The 14299-nt window shown below is 46.0% G+C and overlaps 2 protein-coding genes across 6 annotated transcripts in view; one reads left to right on the top strand and one right to left on the bottom strand.

Moving 5' to 3' along the window:
* SZT2 (SZT2 subunit of KICSTOR complex) overlaps positions 1 to 5430 on the bottom strand; it is a 54344-nt gene extending 48914 nt beyond the window's left edge. For all 5 annotated transcript variants that reach the window (XM_085067823.1, XM_085067824.1, XM_085067825.1 and 2 more), the window contains exons 1-6: positions 5322 to 5430; positions 5009 to 5134; positions 4682 to 4855; positions 4167 to 4337; positions 2194 to 2325; positions 102 to 261 (exon numbers count right to left, since the gene is read on the bottom strand). In XM_085067823.1, the coding sequence (XP_084923949.1) occupies positions 102 to 261; positions 2194 to 2325; positions 4167 to 4337; positions 4682 to 4855; positions 5009 to 5134; positions 5322 to 5351 (793 nt within the window). In that variant the 5' untranslated portion in view covers positions 5352 to 5430. The remainder of the gene's footprint in view (positions 1 to 101; positions 262 to 2193; positions 2326 to 4166; positions 4338 to 4681; positions 4856 to 5008; positions 5135 to 5321) is intronic.
* On the top strand, positions 5388 to 14278 carry MED8 (mediator complex subunit 8). Its single transcript, XM_085067828.1, has 7 exons — positions 5388 to 5434; positions 8073 to 8191; positions 8458 to 8602; positions 8991 to 9131; positions 9523 to 9604; positions 10574 to 10822; positions 13809 to 14278. The coding sequence occupies exons 1-7, from the start codon at positions 5429 to 5431 to the stop codon at positions 13871 to 13873; spliced, it is 807 nt and encodes a 268-aa protein (XP_084923954.1). The 5' UTR covers positions 5388 to 5428; the 3' UTR covers positions 13874 to 14278.
* Positions 14279 to 14299: the final 21 nt, after the last annotated feature.

A 14299-nucleotide genomic window follows, 5' to 3' on the forward strand; every position in this document is an offset into this window, starting at 1 on the left:
AGACACACCAGCCCTTATAAAATGAACCTCAGCCTATGGCAGGAGGAATACAACACTTGGCAAACAACCGGGCAAACCTTAACCCCGAGGACGCAGCCAACCTGCGCTGGAGTTGGAGGGCAGCAGCTGCAGGGCCAGGATCCCTTGCCGGACCATGCTGACCAGGCCAACATCAGCAGTGACAACAGACACGCTGGGCTTCCTCCCAGATGACTCCTGCACGTCACCAGGGCTCTCTTGGCTCACGGGGGATAAATCCACCTGGAAAAGTTATAAAGCCCCATGGGGCAGATTTCAGCCTAGCTCTAGTTCTCGCTCTTCCAAACACCTTCAATCTGGCAGTCCCATGGCACCACAACTCTGGAGCACCTCAGCAGACAACATCTGTAGCTTTAACTTCTAAGTACTCTTAAAATCCTGGTCACTTGGGCCCTTTAGAACAGCTGGGCAAGGCTGCTTGAAGGTGGAGGAAGGGGGCAGCATGCTCAGAGCTTTACTCTAATCTGGTTTCTCACAGAAGGGGAAATATGACACACTTTGGGGTCCCTAAAACTCCACTGTGGAGCAAAGTAGTTCCCAGTTAAAGAGACAGTGAATATCTCTTTTTGCCCTTGTCATTTAGTAGAAGCTGCAGCTATTCAGCAGCTACTTAATCTACTCTGTTCAGCCCAGAAACACAGGAGAGGCAGAGACAGCTATGTCTCACTTGTGAAGTACTGCAGTAGAGGGGGTAAGGTGCCTCATAAGGACAAAGTCTAGTGCCTATGCATTTAACTCAAATGGCCCTTGCTATGCAGTGTGGATTTAAACAAATGCAGGTAGGCTTCTCCTGCATCTTCCATGAAAAATATCCTCTAGGCAAAGCCTGAAATTTGTATAATTACACCAATGAGAAACCTACTGTATTCATAGTCCCTTAATCCCCCTAAGGCTCTGGCAGTTCATCCCTGTAACAAAATATTGCTTTGTTTTTACTGCTAATACAGAGAATGGCCAAGACCCTCCCCTGCAAAGCTCCAGATGACTGCAGATGGGGAAAGAAAACTAGAACTAACAAAACTTCTGCTACATAAAAATGGGAGCAGTCTGTGCCTGTGAGCAAAAAATATTGACTATCCATCACTATAATTTGCCAGGTGCCTTAAATTCAGACACTTGTTAACAATGATACAGCTAGCACAACTTCAAAAGTGAAAAAAGTTTCAGTCCCTGCCCTTCCCCTGGGGCCTCCCACCTCCACCCCACAGCCTGTGGCAGGACTCACCAGTCCCTCTGGCCTGCAAGAGCGTCTCTCTCCTCTATTTGCATGGAAGAAGTTACAGGGTAGTTTACCATCAGAGAAATATTGTATCAAGCAGGAATGCATACAAAGCACTGCAAAAACACCATCTGGACTTACAAGTTGAGGTATTTACTTCCGGCAATCTACTTTCTGTTTCAGGACTGGCAGTTTTAGCATTGAAACATACAAATTTCAGCTAGGATAAGAGATTCCAAGAACTTCAGATATGCAATTGCAATACATCACCAGTAGCCTCTTGGTCATCTGATTTTGGGCCTTTTTTTTTCCTTTTTGCCCAAACTCTAATAACAAATGCTAATTAAGGACTAAATAACCTCAGCCAGACCAATAATGACTTTGACTACTAGAAGATCAAAAGCAGCATGGCCAGCAGGCCAAGAGAGGTGATCTTTAAATGCCCCTTCCAATCCAGACCATGTATCCATGGCTACTAAACAGCATCTGCCACAGATTTCAAGGAGTACTAGAAACTCCATCAGCTGTTTATTCAGTTTCATGGCCAGTTTTCACGGTAATGTGAAAGTATTTTCATTCAAGAAATGTAACAAGGACTAAGGGCCTATTCACAGCTATTTATAGATTAATAATATGGGCATAATCACCTCTCCCACCATCTTCTTCAGAGATCCTACCATTTCTCCCATGATGTACAGTCAGCCTGTCTTATTGCACATGAACTTTAGGGAAGGTAACCATCCTCACCAGCCCTTCTAAACACTTACTGGTTTTGCTTTCCTCATTGTTCATGTCTCATTACTGGATCTCACAACATTATCTTACCAACTCCTTAGCTATTCCTTCTGCAGACCTACACTGCTGTTCCTCTTGCCACCCCACCTCAGAGGGGCTCCTGGGAGCCAAGAGACCCCAACCACCTCTGACCTGCTTACCTGTGGTTTGGGTTCATACTGTTGCTGAAGCATCTCTGCCACTTTGTTCTCAAAGGCACAGAGCTGTGTGTAAACTTGGTGCAGAAAGGCCTCGCGCTTCGTCTCATCCAGCTGACAGCCCTGGAATAGCACCTGGCCCAAGGACACACATGTCAACATCAAGGTAAGGTTTTATAGCAGCAGCTGCCAAATAGTACACAGGAACACAGTTCAGCACAACAAAATTCAGACATGTCCCTAACAAAGCACAGGTACAGCACAGGCCACTTCTCTCTGTCCCTGCTCAGAGACAACTACCTGTGAGCAGTAGTGTCCCATGGCATCTGCAGTGCACCCCACAGCAGATGCTCACATTACACTTGGGAAAGCTCCTTCTTGGGCAAGAAACTTCTACTTCATTTGCCTTCCACCAGGATAAGCAGTTGTCAGGAGAAAGTGATGTGGGTTCCTTGTTAGAAGCCATTAACTGAGGTGTGATGCTTCTAAGGAAGGAAGGCCTGTATGTTCTAACCTACCTCACCTACAGACTGATCAAATTATCCTCCAAAAGGAATAGCAAATTGAAATACAGAAAAGAAACAATTAGACTGGACATTACGAAAGAGGCTGAATGACAGAGTAAGCCTGCCACAGAAACTCCCCAGGGTGATAGGCATGACACCTGTGTTTACAGATGTCACCTGGTACAGGCAATCTCTGTCCACAACCAGGCGGCAAGGAAGATACAACATGCACACAAAGACCTCAGTGGATTGGTGGGATATTGCATGTTATCCACACTCCCTCAGCCTCATATGGGCAAAACCTCATGGTCACATAAGAGAAATAAATGATTATCACAGAGAGTCTTTCCTGGGGGAGTGATACACACATATGCCTTTTCCTCTCTAAAAGAAATATAATTATCCAGTTGTACCTAGAGATCACAGTTCATGGCCTCATACACAAAGTGGGAGTTTAGAGAGATTCCAGAAAAAAACTTTGGCAACTTCAGAGTGCTCAATATAGCGTAAATAGGGGAGATATTGAGGCACAGGATGATGGTGTCTGCAGGATTGCTGGACAAGATGACAAATAAAACATCAATGGCAAATGGAGGCATTCCTGCTACACTTACTCCAGTGGCACCTCAGAACTGACCAAAGAGAGGGCCATGCTCCTCACATAACACTATCCCTGGCAGAAGGCTTGGGCAGGGAGGGCTGGGGAAGGGGAGGGAGCAAGCAAAGACTAAGAGGCTCCTCCTGTTAACCACATACTTTCCCTGGCATTAAAGGGATGAAATACACCATCAGAAATGTGTATGTTGTGTGAAAATACTGTAAAGTGGAAGAGATCAAGGATGAACTTCAAAACCCACACTGGCCCCATAAACCAGACTTGAATTTATTAAACAGACCTGCCTTGGCACAAATGAAATCTCACTGATAAATCTCAATACTGGGGCTGGCTGCTCTCTCCAGCAAGAAGCAGCATACTCAGACCAGCGCAAAAAGAACAAGGTTTGTACAAAGAGGCAATTATCTTTGAATTAACCACTGCTACAGAGCTGGAACAGGCAGACAAGTTTTTGACCATACAAGCTCTGCTTGAATGCTTCAAGCTAATTAAAACAGGCAAAAAGAATTAATTAACAGAAACTAAAAACAAAAACAACCCCCCAAACAACAAAACAAGAACAACAAAAACAAGCACACATTCAACATGAGGCAAATATTCCCTGTGGTCCAATTCTAAGATCTTGCCTGAGGGCAGCGTTCTGCAGAGAAACCTCTGCTTCCTGCCCAGAAAGGAGAAGTTGCTCACACCCACTTCTGCATCACACCAGGCCACATGCTTTAGTGAGACAAATCTCCAGCATCACAGATAAAAGAGCCCAGCTGCCACCTGCCCCTGCTTTCCTCACGCTCACAAGACACTCACACAGCATAGCAAGCTGCTCACGCCGTGCCAAGGAAGAGCCTGAGCCTTACCTGGTGGGACTGCAAGCCAATGATGGAGGAATACACCTGGATGGTGACAAAGATCTCTGGCTGGTAGATAATGTCCGAACCAGGGATACGAAAGGGTCTTAACAATCCCACCAAGCATCGGGAAAGGGCATGAAACACTTCATCAAAAATTATCTCCCCTGTTGAGTCATCCTACAGAAACAGAGAAAGGGAACAGCTTTTTTATCTTCTAGGACCTTCAATATCATTGCTGGTTGTCCCACTGCGCAGAGCTAGCAGCAAACATCCTTCTGCAACGGCAGCTGGATTAAAGTGACAACTCCTGTAAACAGAAGTCACACACTGAGCATCCAGTGGAGAAGCAGGATTTGCCATTAAGTTCCCAGCCAGGGGCATAGCATGGCTCTCTTCTGGGAAAAGCAAGACTTCTGCAAAAGTCAAGACTGACACTGACAGCAATGAGCCTTTTCTCAGCAAATAGAAACGGATTTCTCTTTTAATGCAGAACAGCACAGAGAGGCAGTTTCTGCGCTTACCACAATGCCCGTGGAAGGGCTCAGATCGAGCTCAATCACAAAGCGGTACTGGCGGGCCAGGAAGGTGACCCGTGTGGAGGGGACGAGCAGGTAGGGCCTGGGCTGCACGGGCTCGTCCGGCTGCCACCCGTTAGGCAGGATGCTGAGGACATCGAGCTCGTTTTCTGACTTTACCTGCCAGAACAAGCAAACTGTACGTGAGCGCACATCAAGGCACGCCGAAGGAACAATCAGAGACAGGAGTCGGGCTCCAATGCTGGGAAGGGTGCAGGTGCTGCTGGGCGGTGCAGCCGCGGTGACACCAGCCAGCTCCGGGCACCAACTCACCAGCTCGGGCTCGGGCACGGCCCGGATGACCTGGTGCAGGCGGCTGAGCACCCAGGCGAGCCGCACGTTGCGGGAGATGCGATAGTCCTTCTTCATCAGCAGGAACACGTGCCCTGCCTCCTCCACCTGCGGCGGGAGCACAGCGGCCCAGGTCACTCCCGGAGCAGCGCCGGACAGTGCCCGCGCCCCCGCGAACCCCGGGCCGCTCCGGCTCCGCACGGAGCACCGCGCTGCTCCCCATCGCGGCCGTGTCCCCCGCGCCCCGGCCCCGCTCGGCCCCGCCGCCTCAGCCCGCTCCCCGGCCCGCTCCCACCTCCCCGTCGGGCCGCTCGGCCGCCGCCATGTCGGCGCGGCCCGCCCCGGAAGCGCTCCCTCCCGGGACAGCGGGGCGGTGCCGCTGCCGCCATCGCCATCGCCGCCATGCAGGTGAGGGCCGCGGGCAGCGGGGCCGGGCGGCTCCGCGGGGGCCGAGCGCTCCCGGGGCTGGGGCAGCCTGGGCGGGGGGCCGAGCGCGCCCTGGAGCAGCCGGTGCGGTGCTCTGCTGTGCAGCAGTCCCGCGTTGCTGCACGGCTGTGGGGTGAGTGTGCGTGCGGCGGAGAGCCGCTTGAATGAAATGTCCATAATGGGAGAAGAACCTGGTTACTGTATTAAGTGCTGTGAATTTGTAGCATCCGTATTGTCCAAAGAGAAGAGTTGCAGTGGTTAATGATAGGTTAACGGGCTGTAAAGATCCACCTCCTTTGGTTTGTTTTGAAGCCGCAGCCGGCTGGCCTCATGCAGGTCTCCTATTTGTCCTGCTGGAAAAGAAAGTGAAAATGGATTGTCCCGTAATGCCTCATTTATAGGGTTTGTTATGGTGTCTCTCCTTGTTTCAGCCACTTGCTCGTCCAGTCTTTTTGCTGATTTTTTTTACTGGTTTGGGATTTTTTTGTTTTTTAACTGTCAGTATTCTTGCTCATCCTCGTTGCCTTTATTAGCACATATTCCTACTCCATCTTTTTGCAGTTGGAAGGACAAGAGTGACTTGTAATATTCGAGATACAAAGTATGCATGCATTTATGTGGTGACATAATGAGGCTTAGTTTCTGTTGCTTTCCTAATAAATCCTGTGGTCGCTTTTACTTCCTTGACTGCCTTGTCAGCATTGGACAGATGTTTTCATGGGTTACCCTCAGATAATCCCGAGATCTTGTTGCTGAGTGACAACGTTATCAGCTCAGATAATGTCACTGTGTACAGAAAGCCAAGGGTTTTTTTTTCCCCTTTGTTTTGCCAGTCGGGATTTTTTTCCCCCTTTGTTTTGCCGCCTGCATTGCTTTACCTTTACCTACTCTGAATTTCACCTTTACCTCTCAGTTGCTCCATATCAGGAGGTTTTTCAGAACCCCTACCATAAGCCCTATCTTTACTACCTCAGCACAATTTAGCATTGCTAACAAACTCCTTGAAAAGTCCCCTTGGAGAGGCACAGCATTCTTTGGAATCACTGGTCATTCTTACTGCATGCTTATTGTGTTGCTTACAACTGCTTGCAGCTCCTAATGGCTTTGGGAAGAGCACAGGGAAGGAGGGTTGGAGTGCACTGCTGCCCTGAGAGTGGTCCTTGTGCAATGGGGTTTCATTCATCCTCCTGAGGGCTTCTTGGATAAGCACAGGCAACAGGCCAGGGGAATTGCCGTGGGTTCATATGCCTGGCACCCCTGCAGTAAAACACTGGCTACCAGCCCAGCTTGTAACACAGGCAGTAGTTAATCTCCTTGCACAAACACAGCACACACAAGCAGTTGTAGGCACATTTCTTATTGGACAGGAACTGACTAGTTCTGTCACAAGATGAAGGAGAGTGCTTTTATCTCCAGGTGGAACAGCCAGCAGCAATCTGTTCTGTGAATCCACTCCATGGACTGGGGATCAAATTTTACTACGATTGATTCAGCTGTTTATTCTAAGGTGGTTAAAGTGAAATGAAGTCCCATCTATGATTACCGACTTGTCAGAGTACAAATGAAATAGAATAATGTTGTGTTCTCATGAGCGTGAAAGGTGCCTGATAATCACTCCGTGAAGCTTACACTGGGCTAGTGTATTTGAACAGAGCAACAACAAACCCAATAGCAAGCATGCCAACAGGCTGAGTCACTTTATCTGCTTTCCCAATCGGTATTCCCTTTCTATTATTTGATTGCTTTGTCCCACCCTCCTCATGGATTATTATTGTACAGTTCTCAATTTACACGAGCAGTTCCTTAGGGCTGGGACTTTAATTATATTTTGCGCAATAATGTAGCATGAGTAAGTTAGAGTAGATAAGGGTTTAGAGGGTTTTTGCAAGAGTCAAGGACATGCCTTGGTGTCTTTGGCAACAGATCCCCAGTCCCGACACTTTGTCTGTCACTGTCCTCCCTCACCCGGAAGGGGATGTCAGTGGGAAAGATTTCTTAAACAATGTAATCCCAGCAAAAGGCAGGAGGTGAGATGGCACCAGTCTGTGTCAGGGCAAAGCCTCCCACAGCCCGTAAGGCACGAGGCCAGTAGGAGCTGCCAGTTTCCTTGGCAGATGGAAGTGGCACGTGGGCTGAAAGAAAGTAAAGAATGAGGTGTGGGGCACAAACTGGAGTCTTTAGTGCACAAACCTGGTACTCATTTTGCAAAGGCTGTTTTGGATGAAGACATCACAACGCCCACAGCTGCTGTCAGAAAAGGCTGAGGAAATGCTAGTCTTTGTGCTGGGTTAATTTAAGTGGCTCAAAAGGTGGTGTGAGCTAACTTTGATGACTTTGCCTGATATAGCAAAAAGCAGATGTCAGTGATGATGTCTTCACTACACTCATCTAGATCTTTAACAGGACAGCTGGCCAAGTGTTTGTCTCAGGCACAAGTCTCTTGCCTAAGTAGTCTGACCCAAGGGAAAGGGGTCAGTGTTAAATCAAAGGATTTTTATCTCCAATGTCTCTACTTCCTCTGAAAAGGAGTCTTTCTGTAGGACAGATTTAATTATGGATGCATGGGTGTGGACTCACAATGCTTTTGTCCTCCTCCCTTATCTTTCTTGCCTTTTTTTAGAGAGAAGAGAAGCAGCTGGAGCTGACCCTGGAAGCACTCATCAGTCAGGTGGCCGACCTGAAGAACTCCTTGGTCAGTTTTATCTACAAGCTGGAGAACGAGTATGACCGACTCACATGGTAAGGTGTCTCACTGTTGATCACTACCAAAGCTCTTCAGACTTGGTTCAAAGGATTAATTAAAATACATTAACTTCTTGTCAGTAGGTTTAAATTTTCTTTTCACATTTTTGCTGGAGGAACCAGCAAAAATTTCATCTTTCCACCAGAAAACCAGTTGAAATCTATTGGCTTCATGCTGTAGAGTAATAAGAGTCAGGCTAACACCTTTTAATCCAAACATTTTGTGGGAATTGAACTTGAATCTTCTTCATTTGCTTTTCCAGGCCTTCAGTTCTGGACAGCTTTGCACTGCTCTCTGGACAGCTGAACACCCTGAATAAAGTGCTAAAGCACGAGAAGACGCCACTATTGCGAAACCAGGTGATCATCCCCCTGGTGCTGTCTCCAGACCGTGATGAGGAGATCATGGTAAGACATGTTCCTTGAGTATCAGAAAGTGCTTGAGTGCCTGAGTGTCCAGCTTGGCATTCAACTGTGCTGGGCATTCCTCAGCTCTGGGTGTAAAGGAAGAAAAGGCAGCAAGTACTTCTGTCTGAGAGCTGCTTTGCTGAGGGGTTTTCACCTACAAACACTTGCACTGGATACACTTTACAGAACATGTTCCTGTTCATAAATGTGTTTCTGCAATTAAACAGGCACAATGAAAATTCCTAGACAAGTTGTTGAAACTTCCTAATACTCCCCAGATCAAGGTTTCCCCACTAGCCTTGCTCAGCACCGTGGCCTGTGCCCTGGTCTGGAACTGCCTAAGTGCAGGAGGAAGAGGCTCTGAGTGAGGCTTGTCCCACTATTGCAGCGGCAGACAGAGGGGCGTGTGCCAGTGTTCAGCCACGAAGTTGTGCCCGACCACCTTCGAACTAAGCCCGACCCTGAGGTGGAGGAGCAGGAGAAGCAGCTGATCACAGATGCAGCTCGAATTAGCCCAGATGCGGCACAGGTAGGTAAAGAAGGGTTTGATACTTTTGCCTCTTATCCCTAGGGCATAAGATGCCTTTTCACTAACTGCTTCCTTCATTTGCTGTGTCCTTTCTTATCTGAGATTTCTGCAGCTAACCCTAGCTGAGGTTTGGCTTCTTCCACAGTTCCACAAGGGTATCCAGCTCTCTGGCTGCCCACAGGAGATGCCATCCAGCCTGTCAGAGGCGAAGGCTATCCCATCCGCACAGTGCCCTCCTGCATGCATTAGCACTGGGCTCTCTAGGCTCAGCTACCAAAATGCTTATGTTTGGTTACATGGAATCTGGGAAGAAAAAGCTTGTTCATTTACCTTGATGATTTGTACTGAGTTGGACGTATCCTGGCAGTTTCTGACACTTTTAATTTTGCAGAAACAGATCCAAAGTCTGAACAAAATGTGCTCAAATTTGCTGGAGAAAATCAGTAAGGAAGAGCGTGAATCTGAAAGTGGAGGTATGTCACTGAGGTGGAAGTGGGGTACAGGATTCAAGCAGCAGGCTTGAGAGAGTAGAGGCAAAATAGGTATATTGGAGAGCCTGAAGTATGGGAAACACAGCTGAGCAGCACAGACAAAACCATTCCAGAAGACTGGCTGTCCTGGAGCCCCTTAATTTGAGAAGGGAGCCTGTGGGTGCAATGTGTCTTCCTTGTGTGACCTACACATGGCAGGAAAGTCATTCCAACCATTTGACATATCCCCCTTTGAGGTGGTGATAAGTACCTGCCTAGAAAACTTCCCAGTCAACTTTAATTAATAAAAATGGCTGTGAAAATGCAGCAGCAGTGAATGAGAAACCCTTTAGCTATGTTCTGAAGGAGACTACATGTTGGCAAGCTCTTGTGTGATCCCCTCTAGATGATGGATGCCTCAGGCTCATGGCCAACGTTTTGTGGTTGTGGTGTTCACTATTCCTGGGAGTGCCCACATGCAAGTCTTAAAGGCAGTGGCGTTGCTTTTATTGTCATCTTTGACATAGGACCTGAGATACTGTGTCTAGTATCTGAGATTAACAGTGTAATGGTTACATGTGTGGCAGAAGAACTTGCAGACATCATGTTGCTCATAAGTCTCCAAAAGGCGATGTTGCTATTGTTTATCTAAATCACAGTGCTTGTTACCTGCCGTAGGATTCAGCATGGAATAGCTTTTAGTGGGAACTTCTCATGGGCATGGAGGAGTTACCTCACTCTATCCTCCTTCCATGAGCAGATTATGCCCTGCTGTCAGTGAAAAAGCTCTTGGGTCACCACTGTCCTTGGGTTTTGCAGATTCTTTGACCTTGCTGAGACTCTTGTAGGACAGCTTGTAAGAAACTCATCTCTCTTGCATGCACTAAAGTAAATTTAGAACCAGCTGTGCTACTTTTTGGACCTGATTGCTTAGCCTAAAATTAACTCCCAAAATAACTTCTTTTTTTACAGGTTTACGACAGAACAAGCAGACCTTCAACCCTGCAGATACCAATGCACTGGTGGCAGCTGTGGCCTTTGGGAAAGGGCTGTCAAACCGGAGACCCCCAGGCTCTGGGGCGTCTGTCCAGTCAGGCCAGCCAGGAGCTGGTGCCATCATTGCAGGTGCTTCAGGCATGCAGCAGGTCCCAATGACAGGTGCACCAGCTCAGCAGCAGCCAATGCTGGCAGGAGTGCAGATTGCACCAGCAGGACAGCCAGGTAAAGAAGTTCCATATCTGAGATCAGTTGAAATCCAAGGAGCGAGAAAGACAAATGCAGATGTAGATTCTTCCGCAGTCGCCTTTTAGATGTAACTAAGTATGAGGTTCCTTTGTGGCCTTAATAACATGAGTCACATTATAATAGTGGAGTAATACCTGTTTAAAATTGGCTCAGAGATTGAGGTGGATTCCAGCCAGTCAGCTTCAGCTTCTTAACTCCCACTGCAATACTATTTTAATAATAGATTTAGTGAACATAGGAATCAATATGAAGGGAGATCGAAGTGTAGTTTTGCAGGGATCTATACTGGGGGTTTTCCTGTGATATTTATAAGTTGTGGGTAGGCAATAAAGTGGAAAAGTTTGATGATAATGAGGTATTTAAGGTAAGAAAAACCCAAAAGTTTTCTGTAAAAAGTTAGAAGGATTTCCTATACAAAGTGACTTTGCTTAATAGCAGTAGATCACGTTTGTATTTAATATAGAGTGAAATACGTAGACATAGAAATTTGACTGTATACATCCAGCACCTGGACCCTAACTTAGTTACTTATATTTGTGAAATATATCTATGCTATAAGACTTCTGTAAAGACAGTAATTGGGTGTTGAGTTGAGGGAGAAATGCAAAACAAATGCTTGGAATTGCTAGAAAAGGAGCAGAGAAACAGAGGATATCTTTAGGCCATTCTGTAAATCCATTGGGCACCCACACCTGTGGATATTATGGGCGGTTCTGATATCTTCTCTGCTACTGGGCATAGCTTTGGGCTAGGGAGAAGAAACTGGAAGCCTATAAAATCCCAAATTATATACAGCAGGCAAATTAGGAATGATTGTTCATTGTCTCCCATTACACAGAAGGATTGGTGAAAGTGCACCAATCAAAATGTGGGCTTGTAGATTTGGAGCAAAAGGGAGACACTTTTCTGAATACTAAATAATTACATTGCAGAGCACATTGCCTAGCATGTGATAGGCAGATAAAATTTATATGAGATGGAAAAATAAGTACATAAACTTCTGGATGAAAAATCAGTCGACAGCTAATCCTGAGGATACCAACTCTGTTTCCATGACCCTGAGCCACAATATTTTATAAGCATAGCAGGTATTCTGCATGGATATCACTGCAGGCTTGCCCTGTTCTGATATTCCTCCTTAAAAATCCTCTGCTGTCAGGAATGGGTTTGGCCTGGGGGACCTACAGGCTAACCCTGTGCTATCAAAATGTTTATGTTAATTGTGATTTAGGATATCGGATATCCTAATTGGTGTTTTCTTGCCTGTGTATAATGACTGTTGTTCAGATATAAACTTGAGCAACAATATTAATCCTAAGTTAAATATGTATTTATGTAAGAGTTAGAAAGTAATTTCCACTGTCATTTGGAAGCAAAGAAGACTTCCATGATTTCTGGCCAAATACCCAGAAACACTGTATCCAGGGTGGGAAGGCTGATGCTTCTGTGGGGCAAGCAGAGTGCGCTGGTGACGAGCACTTGTCCAGCCTGTGTAATAATCCTTGATAAAAGCAGCTACAGTGGGTTTTGGCAAAGGTCAGTCTTACTATTCTGCTTTTGATAGTGCTGAAACTGGAAGAATACAAGAATTAAGTATAACTTGACCACAACTGGTTTTTGGGGATTTTAAGCCAGAGTTTGGTGTGATACCATTGGGTTCAGTTGCCATTAATTTCTGCAGTTCCTGTTTGAATTACAGCTTTGACTTCTACAACACCTATGGCAATATTTCCCACAGCTCTATAACATTTTGCTTTTAAAAAATCCTTTTTCTGTTTAAATATTTTGCTTGATAATTTTATTGCATGTTTCTTTTTTACCCTTGTTGTGAGAAATGGCAAATAATTATTCCTCAGTTACCTTGTCCATAGCAGTTTTCATGTTTTGGAAATCTGTCATGTCTCCTTACTTTGTCCATTTTTACGTTTTTCCCCTAGCTAGCAAGTCCTATTCTCTTTAATATGCCTTTGTGTGGAAATTTCAACTTGGACCATCTTTGTCACTCTTACCTGCACTTTTTCTGGTTGATCTCAAGGCTGGGAACACCAGAACCACTCAGTTTCTCAGATGTGGGTGAACCATTCAGTCTGTTCCCTGTTGCTTTTGGAGTAATATCTAACAGTATTTGATTAGTGGTATTGTTAGTGGTATCTGTCATTTACTTGTCCATTCATTGCTGGCAATGACCTACTTTGGATATGTTTGAGAAAGTTTAATAATCTTTATTCTTTTAAGCATCTGCTTATCAAATCCTTCCTTGTCCTGCTGCACTATAATTTTAACTTTCAGAAGTTATCCTTTCTTTTTCTGTTTCAGTTTGAAGGCACTGAAGGAGTGTTCTTTGAATATCCCTCTGTGCTGCTCTTTAATCACTGTTTCTTTTTCAGATCATCTTAGTGTTGTCTAGCACTCTAAACTTTCTGTAAGCTGCTAGTAAGATGTCTTTGAACACACTCCCATGTGTGATTGGTATCAGCAGGGAGTAATAATGCCCAAGAGGTGGATGTGGTTGCAAGAAATTAAGAAATCTGAGAGAGACATAGTAATTTAAATATACACCCTGGCTATAAATAATGCAACAGGGAAGGGGTTGCAGACTCTCTGAAATGGAAGTGGACACAGTCTGGGTTCTTCTGTGAGTGCTGCTGCCAGCAACTTCTGTGAAACTAAGTCTGACACTCGTGTAGGAGCCTCCTGACAAAGAGAAAGGCTTGCTTAGGAGGAAAAAAGAATAGAATTGGAGGGGATAGCAGGGGAACACAGGAGCCATCAAGGAGATTTTTCAGCAGAGAAAGACACCAATTTGTAAAGGAGATTGATCTGTAGCAGCATACTGTAGCAAATGAGCCTGGAGTAGAACTGGAAAAGCCCAGACAGGGTTGTTGTGAGTCTTCCATGCTCCTGAGCAAATGTCCTCTCCTATTGCTGATTTTGCACTGCTTTTTCTTTTTTCTCTCTCCAGGAAAAATGCCGAGTGGCATAAAAACAAATATAAAATCTGCCTCAATGCATCCATATCAGAGATGAGCTGAGAAGAGCCAGACCCGGGGAGCAGCAACATTTGTTACTGCTGCAGGCACCCCACCTGGATTCCTTGTAGGACTTCCAAGTCCTTCACAAATCCACACACCATATCCAGGAAGATAGGGGTCATAGGGCCCTTCCCTGGGTTCCATTTAGTGCTGGATGGCTTGTGTTGAGCTGCTGGTGGCCTTGTCTCCTGGACACAAGTACTTCTCTGTACAGCCAGAGCAGAGGACTTTGCTTCTGGTACTGATGGCATCTTCTCCAGGTCTGGCCTGGAGGGTAACACCCCTTTCCTCATACAGAATGTGAAGAGCTGCACAGAGCTCCTTGTTTCTGCTTGTTCACTTGGTATGTTCTTTCTTTACTCCCTCTTGTTTAATAAAGACCTTGTTATGCACACTGTGAGACACTGATGTCCATCTCTCG

The sequence above is a fragment of the Lichenostomus cassidix genome, chromosome 8 (genome assembly GCF_008360975.1).
Source record: "Lichenostomus cassidix isolate B80296 chromosome 8, HeHo_3.0, whole genome shotgun sequence".
NCBI lineage: Eukaryota > Metazoa > Chordata > Aves > Passeriformes > Meliphagidae > Lichenostomus > Lichenostomus cassidix.

Excerpts from the sequence above, each read along its gene's own strand:
- MED8 (XM_085067828.1), top strand. Across the intron at positions 9,605-10,573 it reads GCGTGAATCTGAAAGTGGAG|GTTTACGACAGAACAAGCAG; the intron begins GTATGTCACTGA and ends CTTTTTTTACAG. Across the intron at positions 10,823-13,808 it reads TGCACCAGCAGGACAGCCAG|GAAAAATGCCGAGTGGCATA; the intron begins GTAAAGAAGTTC and ends TTCTCTCTCCAG.